At 46.1% G+C, this 23,081-nt stretch overlaps 2 protein-coding genes across 3 annotated transcripts in view; both read right to left on the minus strand.

Annotated features, from left to right (window-relative positions):
* ttyh2 (tweety family member 2) overlaps window positions 1–14,821 on the minus strand; it is a 53,458-nt gene extending 38,637 nt beyond the window's left edge. For both annotated transcript variants that reach the window (XM_030098751.1, XM_030098750.1), the window contains exon 1: window positions 14,693–14,821. In XM_030098751.1, coding sequence (XP_029954611.1) covers window positions 14,693–14,821 — 129 coding nt within the window. The remainder of the gene's footprint in view (window positions 1–14,692) is intronic.
* Window positions 14,822–16,213: 1,392 nt separating this feature from the next.
* Window positions 16,214–18,904, minus strand: rpl38 (ribosomal protein L38). The gene is made up of 5 exons (XM_030098091.1): window positions 18,864–18,904; window positions 18,646–18,672; window positions 18,116–18,176; window positions 17,780–17,902; window positions 16,214–16,284 (listed from the first exon to the last, which is right to left on the minus strand). Exons 2-5 carry the CDS (start codon window positions 18,646–18,648, stop codon window positions 16,259–16,261), a joined length of 213 nt encoding a protein of 70 aa, XP_029953951.1. The 5' UTR covers window positions 18,649–18,672; window positions 18,864–18,904; the 3' UTR covers window positions 16,214–16,258.
* Window positions 18,905–23,081: the final 4,177 nt, after the last annotated feature.

Genomic DNA, 23,081 nt, shown 5'->3' on the forward strand with positions numbered 1-23,081 from the left:
ACGCGGTGGCTCTGAGAGCAGATTTCACGTCGACCTTCACATCTGACACTTGTTCATGTTACGCCATTAAAAAGGCTCGTTGTTTTTTTACTCTCCTCTCCTCAACTTCATCACTTCAGGCTGTAAATGTCTTTCATGTTCAGAGCAAGTCGTCAGCTTCTGTCCTTACAGTGAGAGAGAGGATCTGATATTTATATTTTAAGAATTTGAATGTCTCCTATCATGTTGTGTTTCGATGTTTCTGTGCTACTCCGACGTTTCTCCAAACACACAGGGTTAAAATCGTGTTTTCCTCTGTGTGTGTGTCAAATTATGCACATATAAGTGTTCATTTACACGATTCTAGGTGCTAAACAGCCTTTCAAATATTTCCTGGATATGTAGCACTCTCTGGTTTTACACTAAAAATGGCAGTGAGAAAATGTGGGTCTACCGGTAAACAGAGGCCCAGAATGCATCTGGGCAGGGGCCTGACCACAACACGTGAGGTGCCGTGGCCGAGGCCATCTGGCATTCGTCACAGGTTGGGTCCAAATCTGGACACCTTGGAGCGACTTCGGGTTTGCGAAGTGAATGCGATGCAGAATCCTGAACTGCTGTCGGGAAACGAGCAATACTGTTTTCTGCAAATATCGATAGAAGTGAGCACGGGGTCGCTTCTGTTTAGAAACCCGCTGTTCAAAGGATGCAAATATCCCATCCACAAAAAGATGCTGGATAAATTGTTCCCCATTTCCAAACCTCGTCAATCACAGCTGGTGTAAAGAGATGATTTATGGATTCGTTTTAATGTTCTGTGTGAACCTCTTGATGCTACATTCTTGTCATTAAAAAATGCAATAAAAACAATGTTTGAACGGATGGATGGTCTGAACACTGACGGGAGGACTCATTACTGCCACCCAGAGCACAGAAAGGACTGTTTTTCGGAAACACGGCGGTTAGAAAGAAGACCAAAACAAAGCTTTTCCTGATCCCCGTCGGAGAAATCTCTTCCCTCTTTAACCATCACATTCACAGCTAATCTCAACTTTACAATCTGGGAGCAGAGAGCTGCTGTGGTGCAGGGCCCAGGGAGCTTATGGGGGTCAAGGGTCATGCTCAGGCACCCACAATGGCAATCTAAAGACGAGGGTCTAACAGAAGGTCGAGAGTTTGAAGAAAACTTCAGAAAGTCCACGTCTTTCAGGAGCCGTCCTCTAAATGTATGCAGATGTAGGCCTCCGCGAAGAAGACGGGACTGTAAATGTGTTAATTGGCGAGCGGAGACAGATGGATGGCAGCGAGCACCAAGGTGAGACAAAGGGCCGGAGCGAGAGGGAGGCGCTCCGCCGCCTCCTCGCCGGGCGGCGCCGCGCTCTCTGAATAATGAGACTTGGCACAAACCGGGTGTAATTGAGGTGAACGCAGCAAAATGAGATGGAGATGCGGGACGCAGGTGGATAATGCAAATGCGACGGGGGGGAGGGGAGGGACGGGGGGGGGGATCCCACACTGGGCCACCCAGCCGCTCTCTTTGTGCAGGTCGGTCGGTGCCTTCGCGTCGGGGAGGGAGGGATGACGACTGAAAGGCCGAATTACCGCAGCCCGCTTGAATTAAGCAGCATGTGACAGGCCGGCTGGAGCTGCCGCGCCGCTCGTCTTGTGATTCCCTCCGCAGCCAGGCCATGCAGAGAAAAGAGGGAATGTAGAAGAAAAGGGCAGAGCGGTAAAGAAAAAAGAAAGTGGTTGGGAGTTTGGAGACCAGGCTGGGAGAAACCGACACAGGAACCACCAGGAGCAATACAGCAGGAGCTCATATCCAGCTCTGAGGGGACGATTCTCGGCGTTATGAGACTTTTAATCCCCTTAAAATGTACTGTGTCGTTTAAAAGATGCATGGGACTCAGGAAGGGGGTCACAAAGGTTTCATTCTGAAAGACACACTTATTCAGAGGTAGCTCTTGAAGCAGCTATAGGCAGGACAACACTCTGGTTTTTGTCTCCACTGTTCTTTCTTTGCCGTAGCAGTTCGCAAAAATAATGGCTTCTGAATTATGTAGCATCCATTCAGTGGAAAGACACACACACACACACACACTCTCACACACACAAGCCCATCCTGAACCCATCACTTCCCAAGTACTCCAACCATCCATTAAGTTTAAAAACGGCATTTATCTTTCACTGACCGGAGTGGACACACATTCACTCCTGGGTGAAAATCAAATCGGCAGCTCCGACCACTTAACTGCTCCTCAGACGAGGTCCGAGCGGCTGGATGTGTTAACATCCCTCTCCTCACCCACTCACAACAAGCCCAGCCGTCTCCTCGCTTTTGTTTCCCCCTCAGTTCCTCCCTGTGGATGGGGGTGGGGGGGTGGGGGGGTGGGGGGTGGGGGGGCAGGCCGGAGGCAACGGCACGGGAAAGAAAAGCAGGGAGGCGAGCGAAGGAGGAGACGACACAAAGGGAGGGCGACAGAGTGATGAAGGGAAGACTGTAGGTAATGAGGACAGCCAGACAGCAGGGTGGGGACGTGACGGAGTGAAGACACAACGGAGAGACACACCGAGGAGGGCAAAGACCGGAGAACTGACAAACCCAGCGCCTGCATTCAGAACGGGGCCGCCGCCGCCGCCACCGCCGCCGCCGCCGTCCCACTTTCCCTCCCACGGTGGATAGCTTCACCCCCAGGCTGGAAAGTTGCATAACGCTACAATATCTCAGAAATACCAAGCAAACCCAAGAATGTCAGGGAAACACACACACACACACACACACACACACACACGATGATGATATGAGCCAGTCCCCCGCTGTGACTAATGGGCTGATCCGAGGCGACACACAGCTTCAGGATCAGCGATGGGACAGTCCTGGTCCCTGTTTTCAAGTGAAACCTGAAAACTTCCATCGTGTTTCGCAGGTCTGTCTACACGACAACGGTGCTCGGAGCCACTGAGAATGGAACTTTTTGAAAACACTTTGATTCTGTCTTCGTTTAAAAACGCAGCTTTACTGAAGCGCTGCTACGGCACACGTGCTCCACAGACGCAGTAAATGTTCTTCTGCACATGCTCAGTAGAGGTACACCAAAGCCAACGTCTGGACCGGGAGCCATGACACTCTGGAGGCAAACTCTCCTGAACGTGGTCGTTTTAGCGACGAAACAAAATGTGAAAACATCCCTCTTTTTCATGTGAATATCTTTTTAAAAAAAAATAAAACTCCTCTGAGAATTCAAGGCTCTTCTAACTAAAGTGAACATAACTCACTGCATTAAACAGCTGTGTGCGATTAAAAGCCCAAAGTCAACGTCTCTCTGGGATTCAAACCTGCAGGAGTAAACTGCCATAGCGTGAAGTGCAACGGATGAGCTGTGTTCAAACCGGGCAGGGACAAAGGGATAAACACACACACACACATATATATATATATATATATATATACACACACACACACACACACACACACACACACACACACCTCTAGGACAAAGAGGGAAGCATAATGAGGCAGTAATAACCCGGGGCAGGAATGACCCAGAGGCCACCGAATGAGTCATTTATACCTCCTCCGCCCTCCTCCGCCCTCCTCCCATCAGAGGTATGATGAAAGCCAGTGGGAGGATGACAGCACAGATGGGACGGTGAGATAAACGGACAGGGATGCTGAAATAGGCTATTACGAAGCCATCTGGAAAAGCAGAACAAACACAGACACGTTTAAAGGAAAGAAATCTTCCACGACTGGGAGAGAAAGTCGAATAAGTTTGGCTGAAAGCAGCGAGAGCATCTCCAACGCATCAAAGAGAGGAGCTCGTAATTAAAGCGACGTGCTCGCGCAGCTTTGTTGAATCAGAAGAGGATTTTCTTTTTCCAATGGGGAAAACATCTTACCAGATGTTTGATTTCCTTGTTTTAAAGGCGAAAGTCTGACCTGAATCTGCAGACATGCCTTCAGATGAGCACTCCACTGCTGCTTTTACCGAGGCAGAAGGGAAAAAGAGGGGAGGACGTGCTGTGTGTCAGGACAGATGCAAACTCACAACAGCAGAAGTGCCATACAGAGAGCGCCTTATGCTGCGGCCCCATTAAAAATCAATTTTTAATACACAAGTGGCGGCCATAATTAATACATAAAGATAGAAAGCGCCTCCATCTGCCACAGTGCATCTGCTAAGCAAGGCCAAGTCGTGTAAGAAGAGGAATTCCACCAACTTGGACGGATGCTAAACGCACGCTAAGCGACGTGAAGCCTCCCGGGCGACGGCGACGGCGACGGCGGCCGCTCGGCGGCAGGTGGCGGACAGCTGTGCGTCGGAGGAGTCGGGAGCTCGGCCCGGACGGACGGTGACTTTCCTCCGACGTGACGGGGATAGGGTTAGGGTTAGGGTTAGGGTTAAACGAGTGTCAGGCCGAATGAGCGGGAGGAGGAGACAGAGGGCGAGGACGCCACCTTGAAAGGTGTCATCAAGAAACCATTCCATCCAAAGAGGGAGCGCGACCTCGACGCTCCAGCCTGGCTTTCATTCAAGGTTCAAGGCTTTTCACATTTCAGTTTACCTTTGAAGTGAAGGCTTGGGTATTATTTGCATTTCAAACGCCTCCTTGGCGTTCCTCTTACTGCTAATGACATGAGCAGCGTTACGGTCCTCGCCATCAGCCATATTTCTACCTGAAAGATCTGGTAGAGTCTCGCCAGGTTTAGCTTCAAACTCCACGTTTGGTAATCGGCACTGGCTGGTTGGTCACCAACTCTCGTCTTGTTCCAGGTGTCTTTCTTCTCGCTCAGCTCATTTCGAGCGAAAACGAGTGAACACAGCAAAAATCTGTTGACAAACGCCAAAGAAAGCTTTCGAACACGGACATTAAATGGTAACTGCAGAGTGAGAATAGTCTCTTCTACACATATGGGAACGTAGCAGGATCAGAGGAGCTGGCTCACTCTGTCGGTTCCGCTGTTTTCACGATGGGTTACTCCGCATTGCATCATTAACAAACACTGGCCGAATGCACACGTTGTAATTACACCGGATCCTCTGAAAGCTGCAGTTCTGACAGGATTCGGTTGTTTTGCATGTTTCCAAGCAGGAAAACACATCTGTCCAGTCTCTTCAGTTTAAAATTTGTGTGAAAACTTTTCTTAAAACAACACCAACAGAAGGGTCATTTCATTTCTTAAACTGCCTCAAGTGCTGCTCACAGTGAACAGAGTTATCCTTCTCTCAACAGCAGAAAGTCTCCGCCTCTGCAGGAAGTCTGTCTGAAATACAGTAAAGCACTTTACATGAACACTTGCTGAAGCCGAGCTGAAATGTCCGCCACGATGAGTAAAGCCCCCCTCCCTGAGGATCAGGCGGCAGCCCACCTCGTGACGCTCCTCCCCCTCTTCCTGCGCCGGGTGAATGCCCCGGGGACCAGGGCCCTTTCTGGCACAGTGCGCTCGGCTGGGCCCGGCCCTGCTCACAGCTGGGACACCATTAAGTCCCAGCAAGCAGGCCCATGGGACAGACATGAGAAGAGGAGGAACATTAACGTGGGAGGAGGGGGGGGCTCCATCGCTGTAACGTACCATAACCCTATTAGAGTATGTCAGGGACGTGTGATGACGAGCAGCGAGGGAAGCACGACACCAGAGAACAATACGAGCAGCTGACTGAAGACGGGAAACAAATAGCTGAAGTTTAGGTAAATCAGTACTGCGCTTTGTTAATGTTTACCGTTTGATGGTTTATTTGCCACATGTTTCAGATCCAGGGACGTTTCCATAAGAGCCCACTGGTGGAGGTTATCCAGGAGTTCGTACTCCGACCTAAACACCATGAAAGTGGTTCAGCTGCCGGTGTTGTGTAAACTCGCTTTCTGCCCCTGATCTTGACATGATTCACTGGTGATCCAGTCAATATGAAAGACTCTCTAAATCCCTTCCAGAGTTCGTCGTCTGTTTGCAGACCTGCTGCTGACGGGTCGCGTCATGTAAGACTCGCCATCGCCGCACTTCAACAAGTACGCCTAGCAAAGCTGAACCGGTACTTGCAACTTAGCCTGAGCTGGTTTTACAACTGGGATTTGAACCAGCATCCTCCAGATCTAAAGCACAGCTGTTCACCTGGGGGAGCCACAGACCAGAGACCCCGACTCCCACGGGAGGAGGTCTGAGCGAAGCTGTCCAGAATCCAGTGGAGAGCCCGGCATCGCGACGTTCAGACAGATTCCGGAGGGCTTCCCCCCGCGCTCGCCGCTGCTTCTCAGTGGAGTCGCTCATGTGCAGCGATGTGCGTTACTGCCACTTCCTGGACGGCCTTTCTGGACCCGGAGCGCCGACCCTTCCCTCGGGGGACACGGGGGTCACGATTGTGAATCTACACACCCACAACAAAGAAAATCCCCACGAACCCCCACCCCCTCCTCACTGCTTCCACGGAAGAGCGCACTTCCTATTGTTGCTGGAGTGTTGCTCGGGGAATCAATTTGTCCTCGTTCACCCGGCTGGGGGAAAAACCAACACTTTCATTAAACGTCAGGCGAGACGCTGAAAAGCCACATAAAGCCCACAGATCACACGTCGGGCCGTCGGAGCCGGTTGAGACGCCGTTAGATCAGAAGGAGGGATGGACGCGCTGCCTCGTTAGCGCGGACCGCGGCCATACCATGGAGCCAATCAGGTGATGCTAATCAGCGGCTTCATGCATTATGGAGACAGATTGAGGTTAATGACCTTCTGGAGGGCCGGCGGGGGACGCCGAGCGGGGCCGTTTTCACGTGGACGCATAACGCAGGCGGGGAATACAGGAGAAGAAGACATCACAAACGTGGAGAGTCACTGCTGAAGCAACGGCAAACAGGCTGAAGAGGGACGGGCGCCGCGGGAATCAGCGGCGACACATTTCAAATTGATTTTCTCCACGAGGAGGCAATCTGAGTTACCAAATTTCCAGTGCAATCAAAGAGGCTGCGAGAGAGGAGCAGATAATGGATTTTTAGCTCATGGCTTGCATGATTTTACATTTTTCCATTACACAAGCTAAACACAGAGCAAGCAGCAGTGCAGGAGGTGTATTTAGCTGTAAAGTGGAACGCAATTACTGAAATCCACGCAGCCATATAAAACAAAGTGAACGGAATATGAGCATAATGTGATGGATGGATGGATGGATGGATGGAATACACACCAAGAGGAAATTAGAAAATCACTAAATGTCACATAATGTAAAATTAATTGGTGCATTTTTGAGAGAAACATTATAAAAGCGAAGAAAAAAAGGCTTATGAAACATTTCTCCCAGTGGAGAAGAGATCTGGGAAGCCGGTCACGGGTTGTGCTCACACTCATTTCTCTTAACACTCAGCAAGAAATCCTGAATCAAGACTAGTCTACAATTTGTGCACGATTAAAATCCAAGCATTTCAAACAAGAGAAAGTCTTCAGTCTCATCTGTCACTGTATGTTTTGAAAGCTGCTGGAGTTGGAGGCAGCTGCACTTAATTCCACGCAGCTTGAGTGAGACGACTGAATACCATGATATTGATGAATCTGTCTTAAAATTAACTTGAACGTGTAGAAATTTGGAATTTTTCGGGCTTTGTGAATCCCAGGTCCCTTTCATACGATGACGTTTCAAGTGAATATTATTGTTTTTGCATCATTGCTTCAGAAAAGTTTCATGTTTACAAGGCAACATGTTGAAATCAATATTTTTTTTTCTATAGAAACGGCAGAATCAACAGCTTCTCTGTTTGAAGAAGCCTGATAATTATACATATATATATATATATATATATATATATGAGATGTATGTGTAAATGGGGCCTTGTTCGCAGGATTTCAAATATCTTCAGCTTGCCCCAGGTGGAGCTACAGATTGTAGAAACGCTTCCATCTGCCAACAAAAGAGAAAATCTAAAGAGATACAGACACGCAGAGCAGCTTCCTGATGTTTTATGCAACAGGGAAGGGGAAGCTCTGAAGCACAAGAAGACTCTGGACAAGCCCTTTTCATATTGTCTGTTTTGAGAGCTCCAACAACCACTCAGGCTTTCATCACTCTATTGTAAACTGGGTTGAAGCTGATAAAAAAAAAGCTTGGTGCTGCTTCGGGTTGACACTTAAATGTCGGTGGACTGAGCCTGAATCCCATTCGTGGTGAATTCACTTGCAGTTTTAGTCAATTCCCACAATCAAAATGACTCACTTCGCTCTGCCACAAACTACAAGCCAAATCAGGTCCAGAATTAAATTTGCTGGACTCCAGCTCAGCCGGAACGATCCTCAGACTTCTGTCTTTAAAGGTGGAGAATTGTCACTGCTGTCGGCAGGCGTTTCTCTCACCTTGAGGCCGATCCGCTTATTGGAACTGGCAGCATTAGCTTCCCAGTAATTGCCAATAATAATGCATAAATAATTCAGTTCGGCTAATTGCAGCTGATTACGACACATTCGTCTGCGCTCATCAGGGGAGAATCGAAAGTTTTTGCTCGGTAATGGCTCCATTTGTCCTTGACAAAACAACACGCCTCACCTAGAATCCCTTTTAATGTCTGCCTCAGACAAGTTCCCATTGAAAGCTTTTATCTTGTTATTACTGCGGTTTAGGATGATACGGGCTGAATGAAAAAGCCCCAGACTTACTATTCAATTACAGGAGCAGACACACACTCTTAATACACTCAGTCCTTCTGCCTCGGTGGCTTTTCTTCCACATATTTCCTGAGGAAACACTTCCTCAAATGCATCTCTACATCAATTTCTTCCTTTTTTCTCATTTGTCTTGCTCCCCCCCCCCCAATTCTTTAAAATCCTTCTTTTCATTCAGATTTGGACGCGCCATTATCACAGTAATTACACGACAACTTATTCAAGGGAAGACGGAAAACTTCCGTTACGTTTTGGGGTTCTGTTTACCCAATAGAGGGTTTTCCCCGACGCGTCCAGGCGCGTCATCGACCCGGAAGTCGCCATCTTGGAGGTACTCCGTATCACAACAAAGCACAAGTCCTAAGGCAGATCCAGAGCGTTATCAAGAAAAATGGTAAATTATTGCCGTGTCATTGGTTGTACCAATAGGTCAGACCGAGAAAAACATTTGGAATTCTGTAGAATTGCAAAAGTTATAAAAAAAAACCAGGGTGAGGAATGCCAAAAACTATCAGAGGAACGGAGGCGCTTGTGGTTAGCAAAGCTTAGCCAAGATCTACGAGGGAAAAATATGGACAACATCCGAATTTGTTCGGCACATTTCTTGTCAGGTAAGTGAAACAGAGCGCAACAGTTTAAGCTCATTAATGACTTCATATGTTACGCTGATCATTCATAAACGTTTAGCTTCTACAGAAACTTGAATTTTTCTGTCCCCAGCCTTAAGAGATGTATTACTCCTGAAGAAAACAGTTTGTGCTAGATTTTTAAAGTATTTATGTAAAAAAACATTTCAGCTCTCACACTATTTGTAGCCATTTGCTTGGTAATATTTGTGTTTTAATCAATTATTTAGAACCCCAACCCCAACAAAAGTGCTGGTCCCCAGTGAGAGTCCAGGAGGTGGGAGCCAACTCGTACGGATCTTTACCACCAATAAACCGTAGTTTCTCGAAATATTCTCGATATCGGCGTGACGTCACGCATCACATGATCTTCCTTAGTTACCAAGCCGGAGGGGCAAACAACGTGGAAGGGACGTAGCGACCGTAAGGGCTTGCACAGTTATTAAAACTTTCAGCGTTCTGTTGTGTAGCAGCACAAGTCTATTATTGGTCACTGGTGCCAGGTGTGGCTCACCAGTATCAGGATGGGTTGAAGCCTGAAGCTTTTAGCAAGATATAAGGCAAAGCTTCACATCGTCAGGCTGGATTTGTGCCCATACAAGCACACAGCTGATTCCTGGCTAAATAATCCAAAACAATGGCCTAGTCTGGGTTCCCAGATGTGAACCACTACCTCATCAAAGCTCCTGGTAAGTACAAATATTGCTATAAAAGGTGTCTATTTTAAAAAATTATTTGACAAACGCAGTTTGATTAAAATGAGGACGCTAACAAGCTAGCGTTAGCTCGCCTGCTAGCGCTTGTTTGTTACCACGCTTAAAGAAAGGGAACAGGCTCATCATATCCTGGCACGCCAGACTGTCTCTCCACGGGGAAACACGTATCTCTTTATGTCTTTATATGTGTGTAATACATAAAGTCAGTCTGGCATGCCAGGCTAACAGACTAACAGGCTAACAGGCTCAGCTCACATCCACCCATATAGTACGGAAATGGCAGCTCTAAACTTTCCTTTCTTACCTGTTACAAAGTGTGCAGAACAAACATATGTCTAGTCCGATTTCGATAGCCAGTTTTCCCGGTGTTTTGCTGTCGGCGGTTCTGTTTATAACAGCCACTTTCTCCTCCTCTCTGGTTCAGTAGCCTCTATATCGCTCAATCTATAACAAATACTGAGCAAAAGAAAACTCCACAAAAACGCTCCACTTGCAGCACTGTCCGTGATTGTTTGCCCCCTGGCACTGGTTGCTAAGGACCGCGCATACGTGCTGAGTTCCCCGGATGTCCGTGGTCGAGAATCGGTCTTTCTCTTGTAACCCAAGGCCTTCTCAATATGCCTTTGCTTCTTCTGTCCGTTTTGGCGAGCTTTCTTGTGCATTCGACATGGCTGAACGCACTCAAATTGTTCCATAACACACAATCGTGACTACTGTCAGTATGATTGTTTACACCGAGTACCTCCAATATGGCGGCGCAGAGACGGTACCGCCCAAGTCGTGACGTCGGTGAAAACCCTCTATAACGGTGCTCAGAGCCACTGGAAATGAAAGTATTATTCACGTTTAATGCATAATTTGCACATTTATTTGGTGATTTATTTCCTATTCAATACTTGGGACTTTTTTATTTCTCTATAAATCTGAATAAAGCCTAATTCTGTTCTAAAATGTCCACGTGAAGCAGAATTATATGCTAATTAGGCGCGACTTCATTCTGGCCGTTCTGCGCATGCTCTGTCGTGATGACGCAACATTCCAAGATGGCGGCCCGCGTTTCGACTCGTATGGAGACGATTTATGTAACTTCAGTTTTAGAGGAATTAGATGTAATGAAACGAGCGGATGGACGGGCGCTTAACAACGCGAGCATTTTCCAAACTGTAGTGTCAAAGTTAATCAAGAAAGAAAGACGAGGAAAACGCTTTTTTACTTCCGGGAGACGTCAGAACGTCACGGCTGCCCCGTCCAATCAGAACGCTTCACAGACCCCAACGTGAGAGAGGACTTAATCCTTTGTTTTTCCCATGTAAACACCAAGATTATGAATATAATTCTGAATTACTTAATTCAGAATAAACCAAATTCAGATTTAAAAACACCCTGTAACCACACTCAATGAATATATATGTTTACACCGTCTGAGGACATAATCTAAATTCTACCGCGTCTTGCACGTGCAGCACAAATTGACAATAAAGCTCACTTTGACTTGACATAAGCCGGGCTTAACAGTTTTTACAGGTTCATGCACCGGGCGTTGCTTCTGCAGAATTGACAGATTGGAGGATTATCTGTTATGATTCCAGGTGACCTCTGTGTTCGTGTATCTGATAATGCAGGAAAAGTGCAGAAACGATTACTAACTGCAGACTCTTTGTTCAAACTGGGGTCGTTACTAGAAAGGTCACATAGTAACAGTTGTGCTTTTGAAAATAAAGCAGTATCTTTGAGAGTATCTGGCACAAACAGGCGGCTGACACACAGCAGGAAATGGCCGGAGAGAAGAGAAGTCAGATGGACCGGGACCTGCTGACCTAAACGTCTGGCTCCACGCACAAACACAGAAACCAGCAGGCCTCAATCCTATTTTAAGCCACGTTTATTTTCTTTTTTTTACTACATCGTCATCTTTTAATCAGTGGAGCCTCCAGCTGAGGGATGGCAGAGCGCCGAAACACACCGACAGGCCTGGATGAGGACGTTAACATTAACAAATGGCCAGCGTGTGTGAAAGAGTGAAAGCGGGGGAAAAGTATCTCATTCGGTAACTTCTTTATTTGCAGATTGCCGTAAAGACTTTCCCTCCCGAAAAATGTGAGCATCAGTTAAAACGGAAATGACTTTATTACTGTCAGAAGACTGAAATTAGAGTTAAAAAAAAAAAAAATCTGCAGGGAGATGAGTCAGCTGACAGACATTCCTGATGACAATAGTGTCCAACAGAGTGAGAAACACACACACACACACACACACACACAGACGCAGACAAAGAAGAGTGAAAGAGCGCGACCCCTTTACATTCCTCCACATTCGATGGCCTGAAGCCAAGAGAGGAGTCCGCCGGGTTGAAGGCCCGGCTGGGCCGCTCGCCGCGATTCGCCGCTCTGGACAAACAGGCATCGATTCAGCAGTTTCCTTTATCGCACAACCAGCCTCACGTGGCTCCGTTCCAGAGAACTCCTCACTGTTAAACACGGCGGGAATCACACTGAATCACCTCAGAGCAAATAAAAACCTCATTAACGTCATCATCAAAGCTTAGTAGGGTTATAAACAGGACTTTAGAAGCCGTCTCACATAAATACAGAGTGTTTACTGGCTCAGAGTACGGCTGCTGATATTAGATCCCGCCAGCCGGAATAATTAATGACGCCTCCTTCATTAGAGACATTAACACCACCCCTCAAGAAGTCAATGCAGTAAGGGCGTGGAGGAGCGATGCATCACCTCTGCCTCCTCGTCTCTGCCTCCTGGTTGTTTACACGCCACATTATCACTGCTGCTAATGCAGTCAAAACAGGAGGCGGCCGCTGGAATGAAGGCTGACGGGACGGCGGGCGCAGCATCAGCTCCACGCCGGTTTCAGACTGTTTTTACGAGGCGTGGGAACGGGACGGAGCGAAGCCGTGGCGTGACGGGAGGGAAAGCGGAGGGGATTCCCCTCACCTGAACGCCATGCACCCTCCCCCACCACGTGGCCGGGAAGCTGCTCCCACCGAACCGCTGGAAATAGAATCTGGCAGCGTGAGAGGAGGGAGCTCTCCTCGCCGCCTCGTCTTCAACGCCAGCCCAGATGAATCCAACCGGCCTCGGCGGTCACGTCGCATCTCGCAGAGCAGAAATGGACCAAAAAACACGAGATATCATTTCTCAGTAAAGGTTAAGACTTCAGTCGATATTTCTGTGCCTCCAGGCTACACCGGCAGGAATAAGAAAAAAGAAAGTGATTGAGCTAAACACTGAACATTAAATGTGTGTTGATCATCAGCCTGGTCTCACTCAAACACACACACACACACACACAGCGCCTTTAACCTTCACCCAGCTCACTGGTTTAGCTTATTTAGTCATTAGATACAAGAACAGAATCTTATCTTGTCATGATACTAAACCCAGATGCAGCTTTTTGAGGACGGTTCCTGGTGGAACTTCTTGAAAACGCTCCGTGGAAACCGGTATTTTTATCAGAAAATGCATGAATACATCTTCATGTCAATTTGAGAATACGATGCTTTTCTGAAACGCTGCTACTGGGAAATAGTTCTCGCCATTAATAATGTTTATAACGGAGTGTGTGTGTGTGTGTGTGTGTGTGTGCTCAGTACAAAAACAAGCAGCTGCTGTCTCGTGGTTTTCAGCGTTTCAGCGTGAACTCACTGCCTTGTAAATGTGAATTTATTCTGAAAACCAAGACAGAAACTGTGTTGTCACTTGAAACGTTGTCGTGTGAACACGTGAAGACCTGAACTGCACATTAGCAAACAGCAAAATTCACAACCTGAAGACAAAACTGGACTCGTGTCTAAAAACGAGGGAACAGGTCAACACCTGGACTCTGTCAGACCCCCCCGACCCCCTGAACCCCCCCGACCCTGTACACCACTGACACGCTGCAGATCAGCTCCAATCCCATCTTTTCTCATAGCGACTGGCGCTGACAGACGCCGCGCTGCATCCCTGAAACATTAAAGAGGGAAGCCATGAAACATTGATGGATCCCGACATGTGTTCAGGTCGGTAGCCTTCCTGCAGTTGATCCCAAGAAGCCTGGACGGCGTGTGAAGCGGTCCTGTCGCCGCCTCTGGAGCTCCAGGAGGGAATCTCCCGGACTCCGATGGGACGAAGCCACGTCCGACGCTCGCTCTCCGTCGCTCCGGCTGACACAAACACTACACTTGAAAATAAAAGCCAGATGTTGCCCGGTTCGACACATGTGCACGCTCTGGCTCTGCAGGCAAGCCGTCGGTGGGACGTTCCTTTAAAGGAGCAGGTGAAAATGGTGCAGTGGGAAGCCCTGCTGCCTCACTGTGAGAAAATGCCAGTTCGAGTCCGGGCTTAAGAACCATCGATACCTACTGTTGGATGTTGCAGTATTTGGACACAGGTTGTGTATACGAGAGGTCAAAGGTCACAGGTGGGGGAGAGAGAAAACAAACCCGACTAGTTTCATCATTTGCCTTGAATAAATAAACAACTGAGTGAGAATTCCGTTTATTGAGTCCAAGCTGCTTCACTCCACCAGTGGGATAAAGACAAGAACTGGACTGTGGGAAATTCTCATCACAGCAGCTGAGCTGGAGGACTGTGATCGATCCATGAATGAACTCATAAATATCTTAATTCAATTATTACTGGTATTTAAACAGTCATTTGATGCAAAATGAAATCTGAATCTGATCCCAGCAGAGCAAAAAGCACCACAACACTGGTATTAGACGCACAGCACTGACCTGCTGGTAGTTCCCATCCTCAGGCAGGAAGCTGTGGTCCGCGGGCTCGAACCTCAGGTTGATGTGAGGGAAATTATGAAGCCAGTAGGTCCACCAGGGCGCAATGTAATCCACCCGGGCCGAAGACATCCCCGAAACAGCACAAACAAGGACGGAAAAGTTGGGCTCCGCTCCGGGATCAGCCTCTCCGGGGGTCGAGCTGGTCCAGTCGGGTCCTGCTGGAGGTTCCGGTCAGCGGGGATCGAGCATGCCCGGCTGGACGGCCGCAGGACACGCGCACATGGGAGGAAGAGTCCGGTCCGAGCAGGGTTTCGGTCTTAATCTGTCCCCACCAGGAGCTAATCACTCTGCCTCCATGTCTTCATGCGTCCGGACGCGCAGACTGTCCGCTCCGAGACGCGCGCAGCGAACAGCGGCGGCGGCGGGGGCGCGCACCGACAACCGAGAGGAGGAGGAGGAGACACGGGAGCGCGCCCCTCAAACACATTTTTCTTAAACATCCGTTTATTTTTTTTTCACTTAAAGTTGATTCAAAGCAGGATTATATGCGTGTTTCAATTCACTCCGTGTTAATTTCACGTGCAAGACGTGCATACCGTGTTTGATCTGTGCTTTTTAGATGCTGCACCGCCACCTAGTGGTCAAACAGGAGCATTACAACAATCCGCAGAAAACTTTCAGAAACGTGTTTCTTAGAATTCTCTTCAGCAGAGTGAAATATTCAGCTCCTCTGACTTAGTTCTATAATCTCAGTTTAGAAGTCAAGAAAAACAAAACTTGTCAAATTGCGCCTAATTCTCCCTACTTTAAGATATAATAATTAAAATTCCAATGAAGTTTGGCATTCAGGTGAATGTCAGAGTAGCAACAGTTCAGAAACCTTTATTCAAGGACAACTGAGGTAATTGTGCACGTTTGAAGGCCAGTTTCTGTCCTGAGGTGGACTGTAACCTGCCTTCACACATTCAGCTGGATTAGCTGCAGCACCTGCCGCCCTCACTGAGACGCAGTGTCCCGTTTTAACTTTTTAACCTTGTCTGAAGATTACAAGCCACCAAGAGAGAAACAATTTGTTTACCAGAAGAAACACAGCTAATTTCCAAATTGAACTTGGGAAATCATGATCAGATTGCCCAATTTCCTCACTTTTCTCCAGTTTGAATGAGTAAGGTCATATGTAAGATTTTGGTGAATGATTTCTTCAGACACACTGTGATAAAAATGCTTTTAATCTGGTTTATTGAGGTGGAAGCAACTGTTGTATATTTATGGAGGAAATTGTGACATTTCACTCAGGTAGAATTAGTTGAAAGTTCATTTAACAGTTGTGCATATAAAATGTGACGATTGATCCACTGTAGGTGTTCATCTTTTTCATTTTTAATGGAGCACTCGATAACTAGTGAGATTTGGGGGAAACCTGTAAACCTAAATCAAGCAGCTGAAGCAGCGAAGCCACACGGGACTCCGAATTCATGTTACAGCAAGGAAACAAGGTCAAGACAAACTCCAGAAGATATATAGAGTTTTTCCAATTTTTATTACAATTTTCTGCACATCACAAGTTTACTTGAGCTCCTTCACAGACAGACCTGCAAAGAGAAAGACAAGAGGTCAGAAAACAGGAGACCGATTCATTGATCACATCGTTCATGCAGACTGTTTAGTATTGAACACATCTGAGATCTGAGGGGAATTTTAAGGACCAGACACGCCTGACGATCATGTGTTCACTTTAGCTCCAATAAGGTAAAATCTGCTCATCTGACAAATAAACTCATTTTCAGCATCTGATGACAAATAATCACATGATGACAACTAAACAAGAGTCAATCCCAAAGGAGGAAGAGTAAAAAAACAGATTCAAATACCAGAAGGTAAAAGTAAATTTCACTTCAACACCTCCAGGATGAGCCCAAATTTCAGAAATCTGAAACATCAGTTTGCTTTTTGCATTAAATCTTAATGTTGATATGAAAAACAGACCATCGCCAACTTGAATTACAGTAAAAAACAGTATCTGTACTCCAAGTAATCTAAAGGTCCAACAACCTGAGCTCAAAATCAGCAGAATATGTCTGGTATTTTCTACTCAGTAACATTCTGAATATGAGATGGTTCATTATGAGATGAGCGTGCAGCTTGAATGGGCGTAACTTCACAGAATCCAGTAATCAACCCTCCACATATACAAATCAGTTTCTACATTCCAGCCATCAGCATAAAGTGACCTGGCTGATTTTTTCCTCACAGATCGGATCAGCTTTTGGACGTTAGCCAGAAAAAGACTGATGCATTCAGATATTTAGAGACCAAACAGACCTCGTTCACATGTGGGAATAAATCAGGTGTGTGTCAAAGCGGCCGCTGTGTAACCAGGCTGATCGGATTTCCTGAATATTGGATCCAAAGTCATCAACTCTGCCACTATCTAGTTCTTCTTCATACTGGAAATGCAGTAAATAAATAAGCAGGGGGAATCCAGCACTTGAAGAGCTCACAAGAACTCCCGGTCTTTGAAGAGAGGAGGAAATAATTGTAGCATCTGCATGAGATGTAATCAGGGTCTTTTTCCTCCTCTGGCTAACGGTCCTGCCCATGTTAGGCCAGCTCCTTCTCAGGCACAGTGACAGATACACCAGCTTGTTTTGACTTTGCAGTCGGTACTCGGTTGAGAAGCAGTCTGAAGTCAGTAGACACTACAAGTAAGCCTGCACGATGCTTCTGGTGTCGTAGAATCAAGAGAACCTGATACGTTTTGCTTCATACAAGACATTTAACTCAACGGTCAGAAATTGGATTCAGGCAGCAAATCCGATCAGGGCAGCAAGACATACAGTCAATAAGAAAGTTCATTTTATTCAGTGCTCCAAACATTCTACCGTTGGAAACACTTTCCCTGAGGACAGCAGGAGATCATAAGATTCATACAGTCAATGTCGGAACATCTGCAATGTGGAACAATGTGCAACATTCTATTATTCTACTTTATGAACTAAACCGGTCTTTTGAAGTCAGCAGTTAAAAACATTTGAGCCAGACGTGTGAAGGAAACCTATTCCGATCAGTTTGAGTGTTGCTGCTGACCTGGTGGCAGGGACTGCTTGAGCTTCTCGGCCTTCTCCTTGTCTGTGATGACCAGCGTGTACAGGTACCTGCTGCAGCGCACCTTGAACTTCACATTGTCCTTGTTCTTCTTGATCTTGACGGCTGGAGGGAAGCAGAACGAGGAGGGGCTCAAATTCAACTCCAAACACCACTCATTTACATAGCATGACAAAAAAAAGTAAAGTGTGTTGGAACCATTTAGAAATCTGGGTCTAATTTCCCTAATTCCACCTCTGATCTGGGTTTGTCACCCACAATATGATCTCAACTCCCTCTTCTCTCTCCTAAGAAAACGTTACTCATCCAGTAACTTACACTTGGCATCCTTCCTCCTGGCTGTCAGCAGGAAATCTTTGATTTCTTCTATCTTGCGAGGCTGTAAACAAGCAGAACAGTGGCATTTAGAGAGTGTAGAAACGCTGGCAGGTCGTTGTGTTAACTGGATCATTTGTTAGTGGACCGGTGGAACTGAGGTTTCTGTCAAAAAGCCGAAACTCAGCACTTGGTCCATCTTTACTCTAGCAAGTTTGTGAAATGCATCTCAAGCACATCAGCCTGGGATGTTTGGACTTCTTGCTGCAACATATATGAATAAATCTCATCTGATCTTAAAAGATGTTAAGGTGAACTTATATGAAATCTCGTTTATTCGTGATAATCTGAACTGACCTCCATTTTGCTAATGCTAACAACCACAGCTAACCACTGTTTACCCTCACTACCACACGAGAAAACATGACTGATCACATATTTAGTACTAAACAGAGTTTCTACATTTAAACCATACAGTTCCAGACTTATTTCACCGTGTGATCATTGGAATTAACACCGAAAATGAGCCTTACCATGCTGCCGAGTCTGCGGACTGGACGCTGCGGAAGAAACAGTTGTGCGGTTAAAACTATGAGAATACGTGTATTGGGAATGAAATTGCTGTGTCACATTGAAGGAATTAAGTGTTGCAAAAGTAACCCGATGTAAATTTAATCGAGATTACGGCCGATGATAAGGATGGATATGGATTAAAATACACATTTTGCTTGTGTGTGGACGTGAAACTCACTCAGTCGCCAGAGAGGGGATGGAAAGGGGCGGGACTTCCGGTTGACACCATATTTATATCTGAGTACGGCAAGCGCGCAGGCTCAAGAAAAAAAGGCGAATTTGTACAAAAAAGAATAACTCCGAATAAAAAGAATAACTTAACTTTTCCTCTTAAAATGAAATAGCATGCAGAATTACATGACTGAGGACGAGAGGAAAGACACAGAGGAAAAATTGGGAAAACCTGAAAAAAGTTGTCTTGATTTTTTAAAAATGTATTGAATATTTATTAATACTACTGATTTCATTTTATTTTGTGTAGTTTGACACTTAGATTTATTTTACATTATTTATGTATGTTCTATCCTGTATGAAGCAATGCTTTAAAATAATTCAGGATTAATAATTTCTTTTGTATCTCAATCAATAAACATCACCTCAGTGTAAATAAAAATAACAAAGGATGAAGGGAAAACAAGCACAGAATGCTAGCAAAGTGACTGCACAACATGCAACCATGCACGACTGCAAGACATTTTGTGTCACATATGATCACTGTGTTTGTTTTGAAGGTAGTTTTGTAAGTCTGTTTGGTTATTTTCCCATTTTCTTTTTGTTATCGATTTATAGCTTTGACTTGTCATTTGAGATCATCTGAAGGACTCAGTGTTTCTTAAAATACTCATCAAATGATTTCAGTTTGTCCATTTTCTTTTTTTTTGTTTTCTTGATTGAGGTTTGTTCTTGCTATTTCCCTTTAGTTTTCTCTTCGTACTGATATCGACTCTGACTGTGCCTGTTCTTGCTTGTTTTGGGTCATTTTGTCATTTGAGTCATTTTCTGGCTGACTGTACCTCTGGGGGTTTGTCTTATTTGGCTGGTTATTATTTGTGCTCATAGGATCTCCGTTTAACGTTGCTTTGTGTATCTCTGTTCTTGTGCTGATTCATGCTTTGTTTGTATGGGTGTGTTTCTTGAGGTACTTTGTGGTTATTTTGAGTCTATCTGTGGTTATTACTATGTTTTTGGAAGGATTTGTGGTTTTTTTAACAGCCATATCTTTGTAATCAGGTGATACTTTGAGTCTCTTTTTGTGATTTCTTTCCGTCGGTTTTGTTGATTTTGTCTACAGTTGTGCTGGATTTGTTCCTGTTTTGATCTATTTGAGGGTCACTCCTCAGTCTGTCCGGTGAAATATTCCCACCATGCCACAGATCACCACACAATGCCATGATTATTCATTTTAATGAAACAACACTGCAGTAACACAGCTTTATTTACTCAATTACAAACTTAAACACAGAAGAACCATAAAGTTTATTCAACCAAATCAATAAAATCCCAAGTTTTTGTAATTAATAACATTAACAACAATGTGGAGAACGAGAAGGGGAATGAGTTTACATGAAAGATAATTTCATCCTTGGCTGTTCTGTACATAATTCAAATGAATACTGCATTTGGACGACATGTCGTCAGATTATACATGTATTATTGAGGAGCTGAGCAGAACACACAGTGTACTGTTTTTTGAACAAAGCGCACGCCGTGAAAAACATCGTGTTCTGAGAGCTGCTGGAGTCTCTCCTGTAAAGCGCATTATGTATGGAGGTCATTCCACCCACTCTGCCTGTCCCTTTTGTTATCCTCCACTGAACTGCATTGTTTTCCGTACAGCACTTAAAGTGAAGCAGCGATAGGCGGTGATGGATGCGCTGCTGCGGATGCTGCTCCAGAATAGAAACACTTTCTAATCTGAGGGAGGAGCTGCGCTGACCCCTCCGGACCGACGGTGTATCTGTGACATCTGCTCATGTGAGCGCTCCGTTCCTTCCTCTGCAGATCTGACGGTGACCTGCGACGAGCACGACTCTGATCAGTGATGCATGTCGCCGTGCGCCGCCCGCCCTGCCAGGGCCGCCTCTTGTCGTCAAGCAAAGTCAAATTGAATTTATTCGATCCCAGTTCGCCTGTGAAGATGTTGCAGGGTGTACACTGCACGGCGTAACAACGCGGGGTAGAGACGGCGTGTCGCGCATGCATCAGGAGATCTTTCCTCGACGTCTCTGAACGAGCCCTCGAAACCAAAACCAGCACAAAAACCTCCTCAAGGACAGACTGCCCGAATCTTGGAAACATTACTAAAGAAAGGAAACTCATGTTCTGATTTCTTGACATTAATGCTGATGTCCCAGAGATGTAGAGGTGGGCGCTATTGCACCCACAGCCAGACGAGGTTTCGTGATTTTAAAACGATGTCGGTTTACATGGAAACAGTGGAAATACTGAAAACGATGTAGTTTTCATGTAGAGCCACGAGGGGGTGCTGTTGTTTTTGGAGTAAAACCACAAAAATATGCCGAGAACAATACTCTGTAAATGGGAGAACATGGACAGATGACCTGGACTGTTGTTACAGTGGCGGCCAACTCTGAAACAAAACTACCGCTGTGCCGATTCGGAGTCAGTTTGTCTTTTTGTCTTTGAACAAATTATTATTTTTCCATCTGATGCCATAGAAACATACTGGAAAGACATAATTACAGCATGAAAGCCGAGTGAGAAAAACAAACTTTACGTTGTAATTAACTCTCTTTCGATACAGATTACATTCCCGCCGCAGGCCGTCGCAGCTTTTCAGGTTTTTCTAACTTCTCAAGGTCAGAAATGACTGCTGATGATGCCGTCTGCAAAGAAAGGCCATAATCAGCCGAATCAGGCTCAGTGGCAGTTTGACTGCTCGCTCATGAGCATCATGTTAAGTAAGGGATTCTCTGTCCGTCTGCTGTCTGACTGTCCCCGGCTCTGTCTGTGACGGGGACAGACAAACGGCCTCCAGCTCCGGAGAGACGCCGTCTCCTCGAGTAGCGCTGAGATCTGGGATCAGAAAAGTTTTCAAACTGCATTCCGGGGCCAGATATCGAGCTGTGGGAGAACTCAGACCGCACTACAATCTGCATGACTGTTGCTCTGGAGATCGAAGGAGATCGGGAAAAATTACACGAACGCCACCATTTGTTTCCCGCAGAACTGCTGCGTCAGGCTTCCTGCTCCATGATATCCACGCAGGTGTTTTCTTTTTTCTTTTTCTTTTACTCCCGGTCCCACACTAACTGTAAATTATGGTCGCTCATTTCACAAGAAGAAAGAAAAGATTTCCACCAGACACCTCGGAGACTACACACACACACACACACACACACACACACACACTACAACTGACCTAGTGACTTATGAGTTCAATTATCTTCTACAGACAGATAAATCTAAAACGAAAAAAAAAAAAAGAACTGCCAGAAGAGTAAACCTTTAAGTATATAAATGCTTTGCACAAAAGGAATCTTCATCCATTATCCCCTCAAACTGACAATAAGAAAAGATAAAAAAAGGTCTATGTAGCGCACAGATAATAGACCGATCCCTGCGGACAGCGGGTTAACGTTTCTGCTCGCTCTCTGTCAGCTTACGTTCCCGTCTCCTGCTCAGGTAAAGTCTGCCCTCGTAATTTGCGGCACTTTGCCGGAGAACAAACGGTAATCGCTCAGAAAGTACGAGGCGAGCGGAGGAATGCAGGACGTCCGCTCATTAATGAGCGCCGTCTGTGGAGAGGCTGTTGTTCACCTATTCAGGTTTTAAACGCAATGATCTCCGTCAATAATTCACCGGCCGCTCCGGCTTGAGTGGCACTTCGGCGTCTTTCGACAGAAACCCTGCGTTAATTCAGAGAGGCTGGGAACGCCTCGCCGGCCCGTTCTAATTAACCCGGCGTCCGCCTGTCGGCCCGAGTTCACAGGCCGAGGGCCTCCAGACGCTTCATCAGCGTCCGGCCGTCCGACACGTTTCACTCAGGACTTTAAATTTTAAGCAGTTTCTTGTCAGTCAAGGTTGAAGATGGAGAACAGCCGGCTTCGGGAGCCGTTCAGGACTTCAGGAAGGAGCTTTGCAGAGTCACACGTTCAGAAAACACTGATATTTCAATCTGTGTGTTTACATGGGACTTTTTATTCCTCTTTAAATCCGAACAAAGTCTAAATGAATTTTGTTCTGAATTACTGAATTCACAATAAACCAATTCCAAATTAAAAACACCCTGTAACCACACTCAGTGCATTATGTCACCCCATGATGGCTGGAGAAACAGGAAGTGCTTGCTCCAGGATTCCGATTGGCTGGCATGGTTTCATGCGTTTCATTGGACCTGGCAGGTTCATAGTAGCTCTTTCCCAGGTTTTTCTAC

The sequence above is a fragment of the Salarias fasciatus genome, chromosome 8 (genome assembly GCF_902148845.1).
Source record: "Salarias fasciatus chromosome 8, fSalaFa1.1, whole genome shotgun sequence".
In the NCBI taxonomy this organism is placed as follows: Eukaryota; Metazoa; Chordata; class Actinopteri; order Blenniiformes; family Blenniidae; genus Salarias; species Salarias fasciatus.

What these genes read in the sequence shown, in the direction of transcription:
- rpl38 (XM_030098091.1), bottom strand. An exon ending in CAGGAGGAAGGATGCCAAGT is followed by an intron (nt 17,903 to 18,115) that starts GTAAGTTACTGG and finishes GCTTCCCTCCAG; the next exon opens with CCGTCAAGATCAAGAAGAAC. An exon ending in CAAGCAGTCCCTGCCACCAG is followed by an intron (nt 16,285 to 17,779) that starts GTCAGCAGCAAC and finishes TTCTCTTTGCAG; the next exon opens with GTCTGTCTGTGAAGGAGCTC.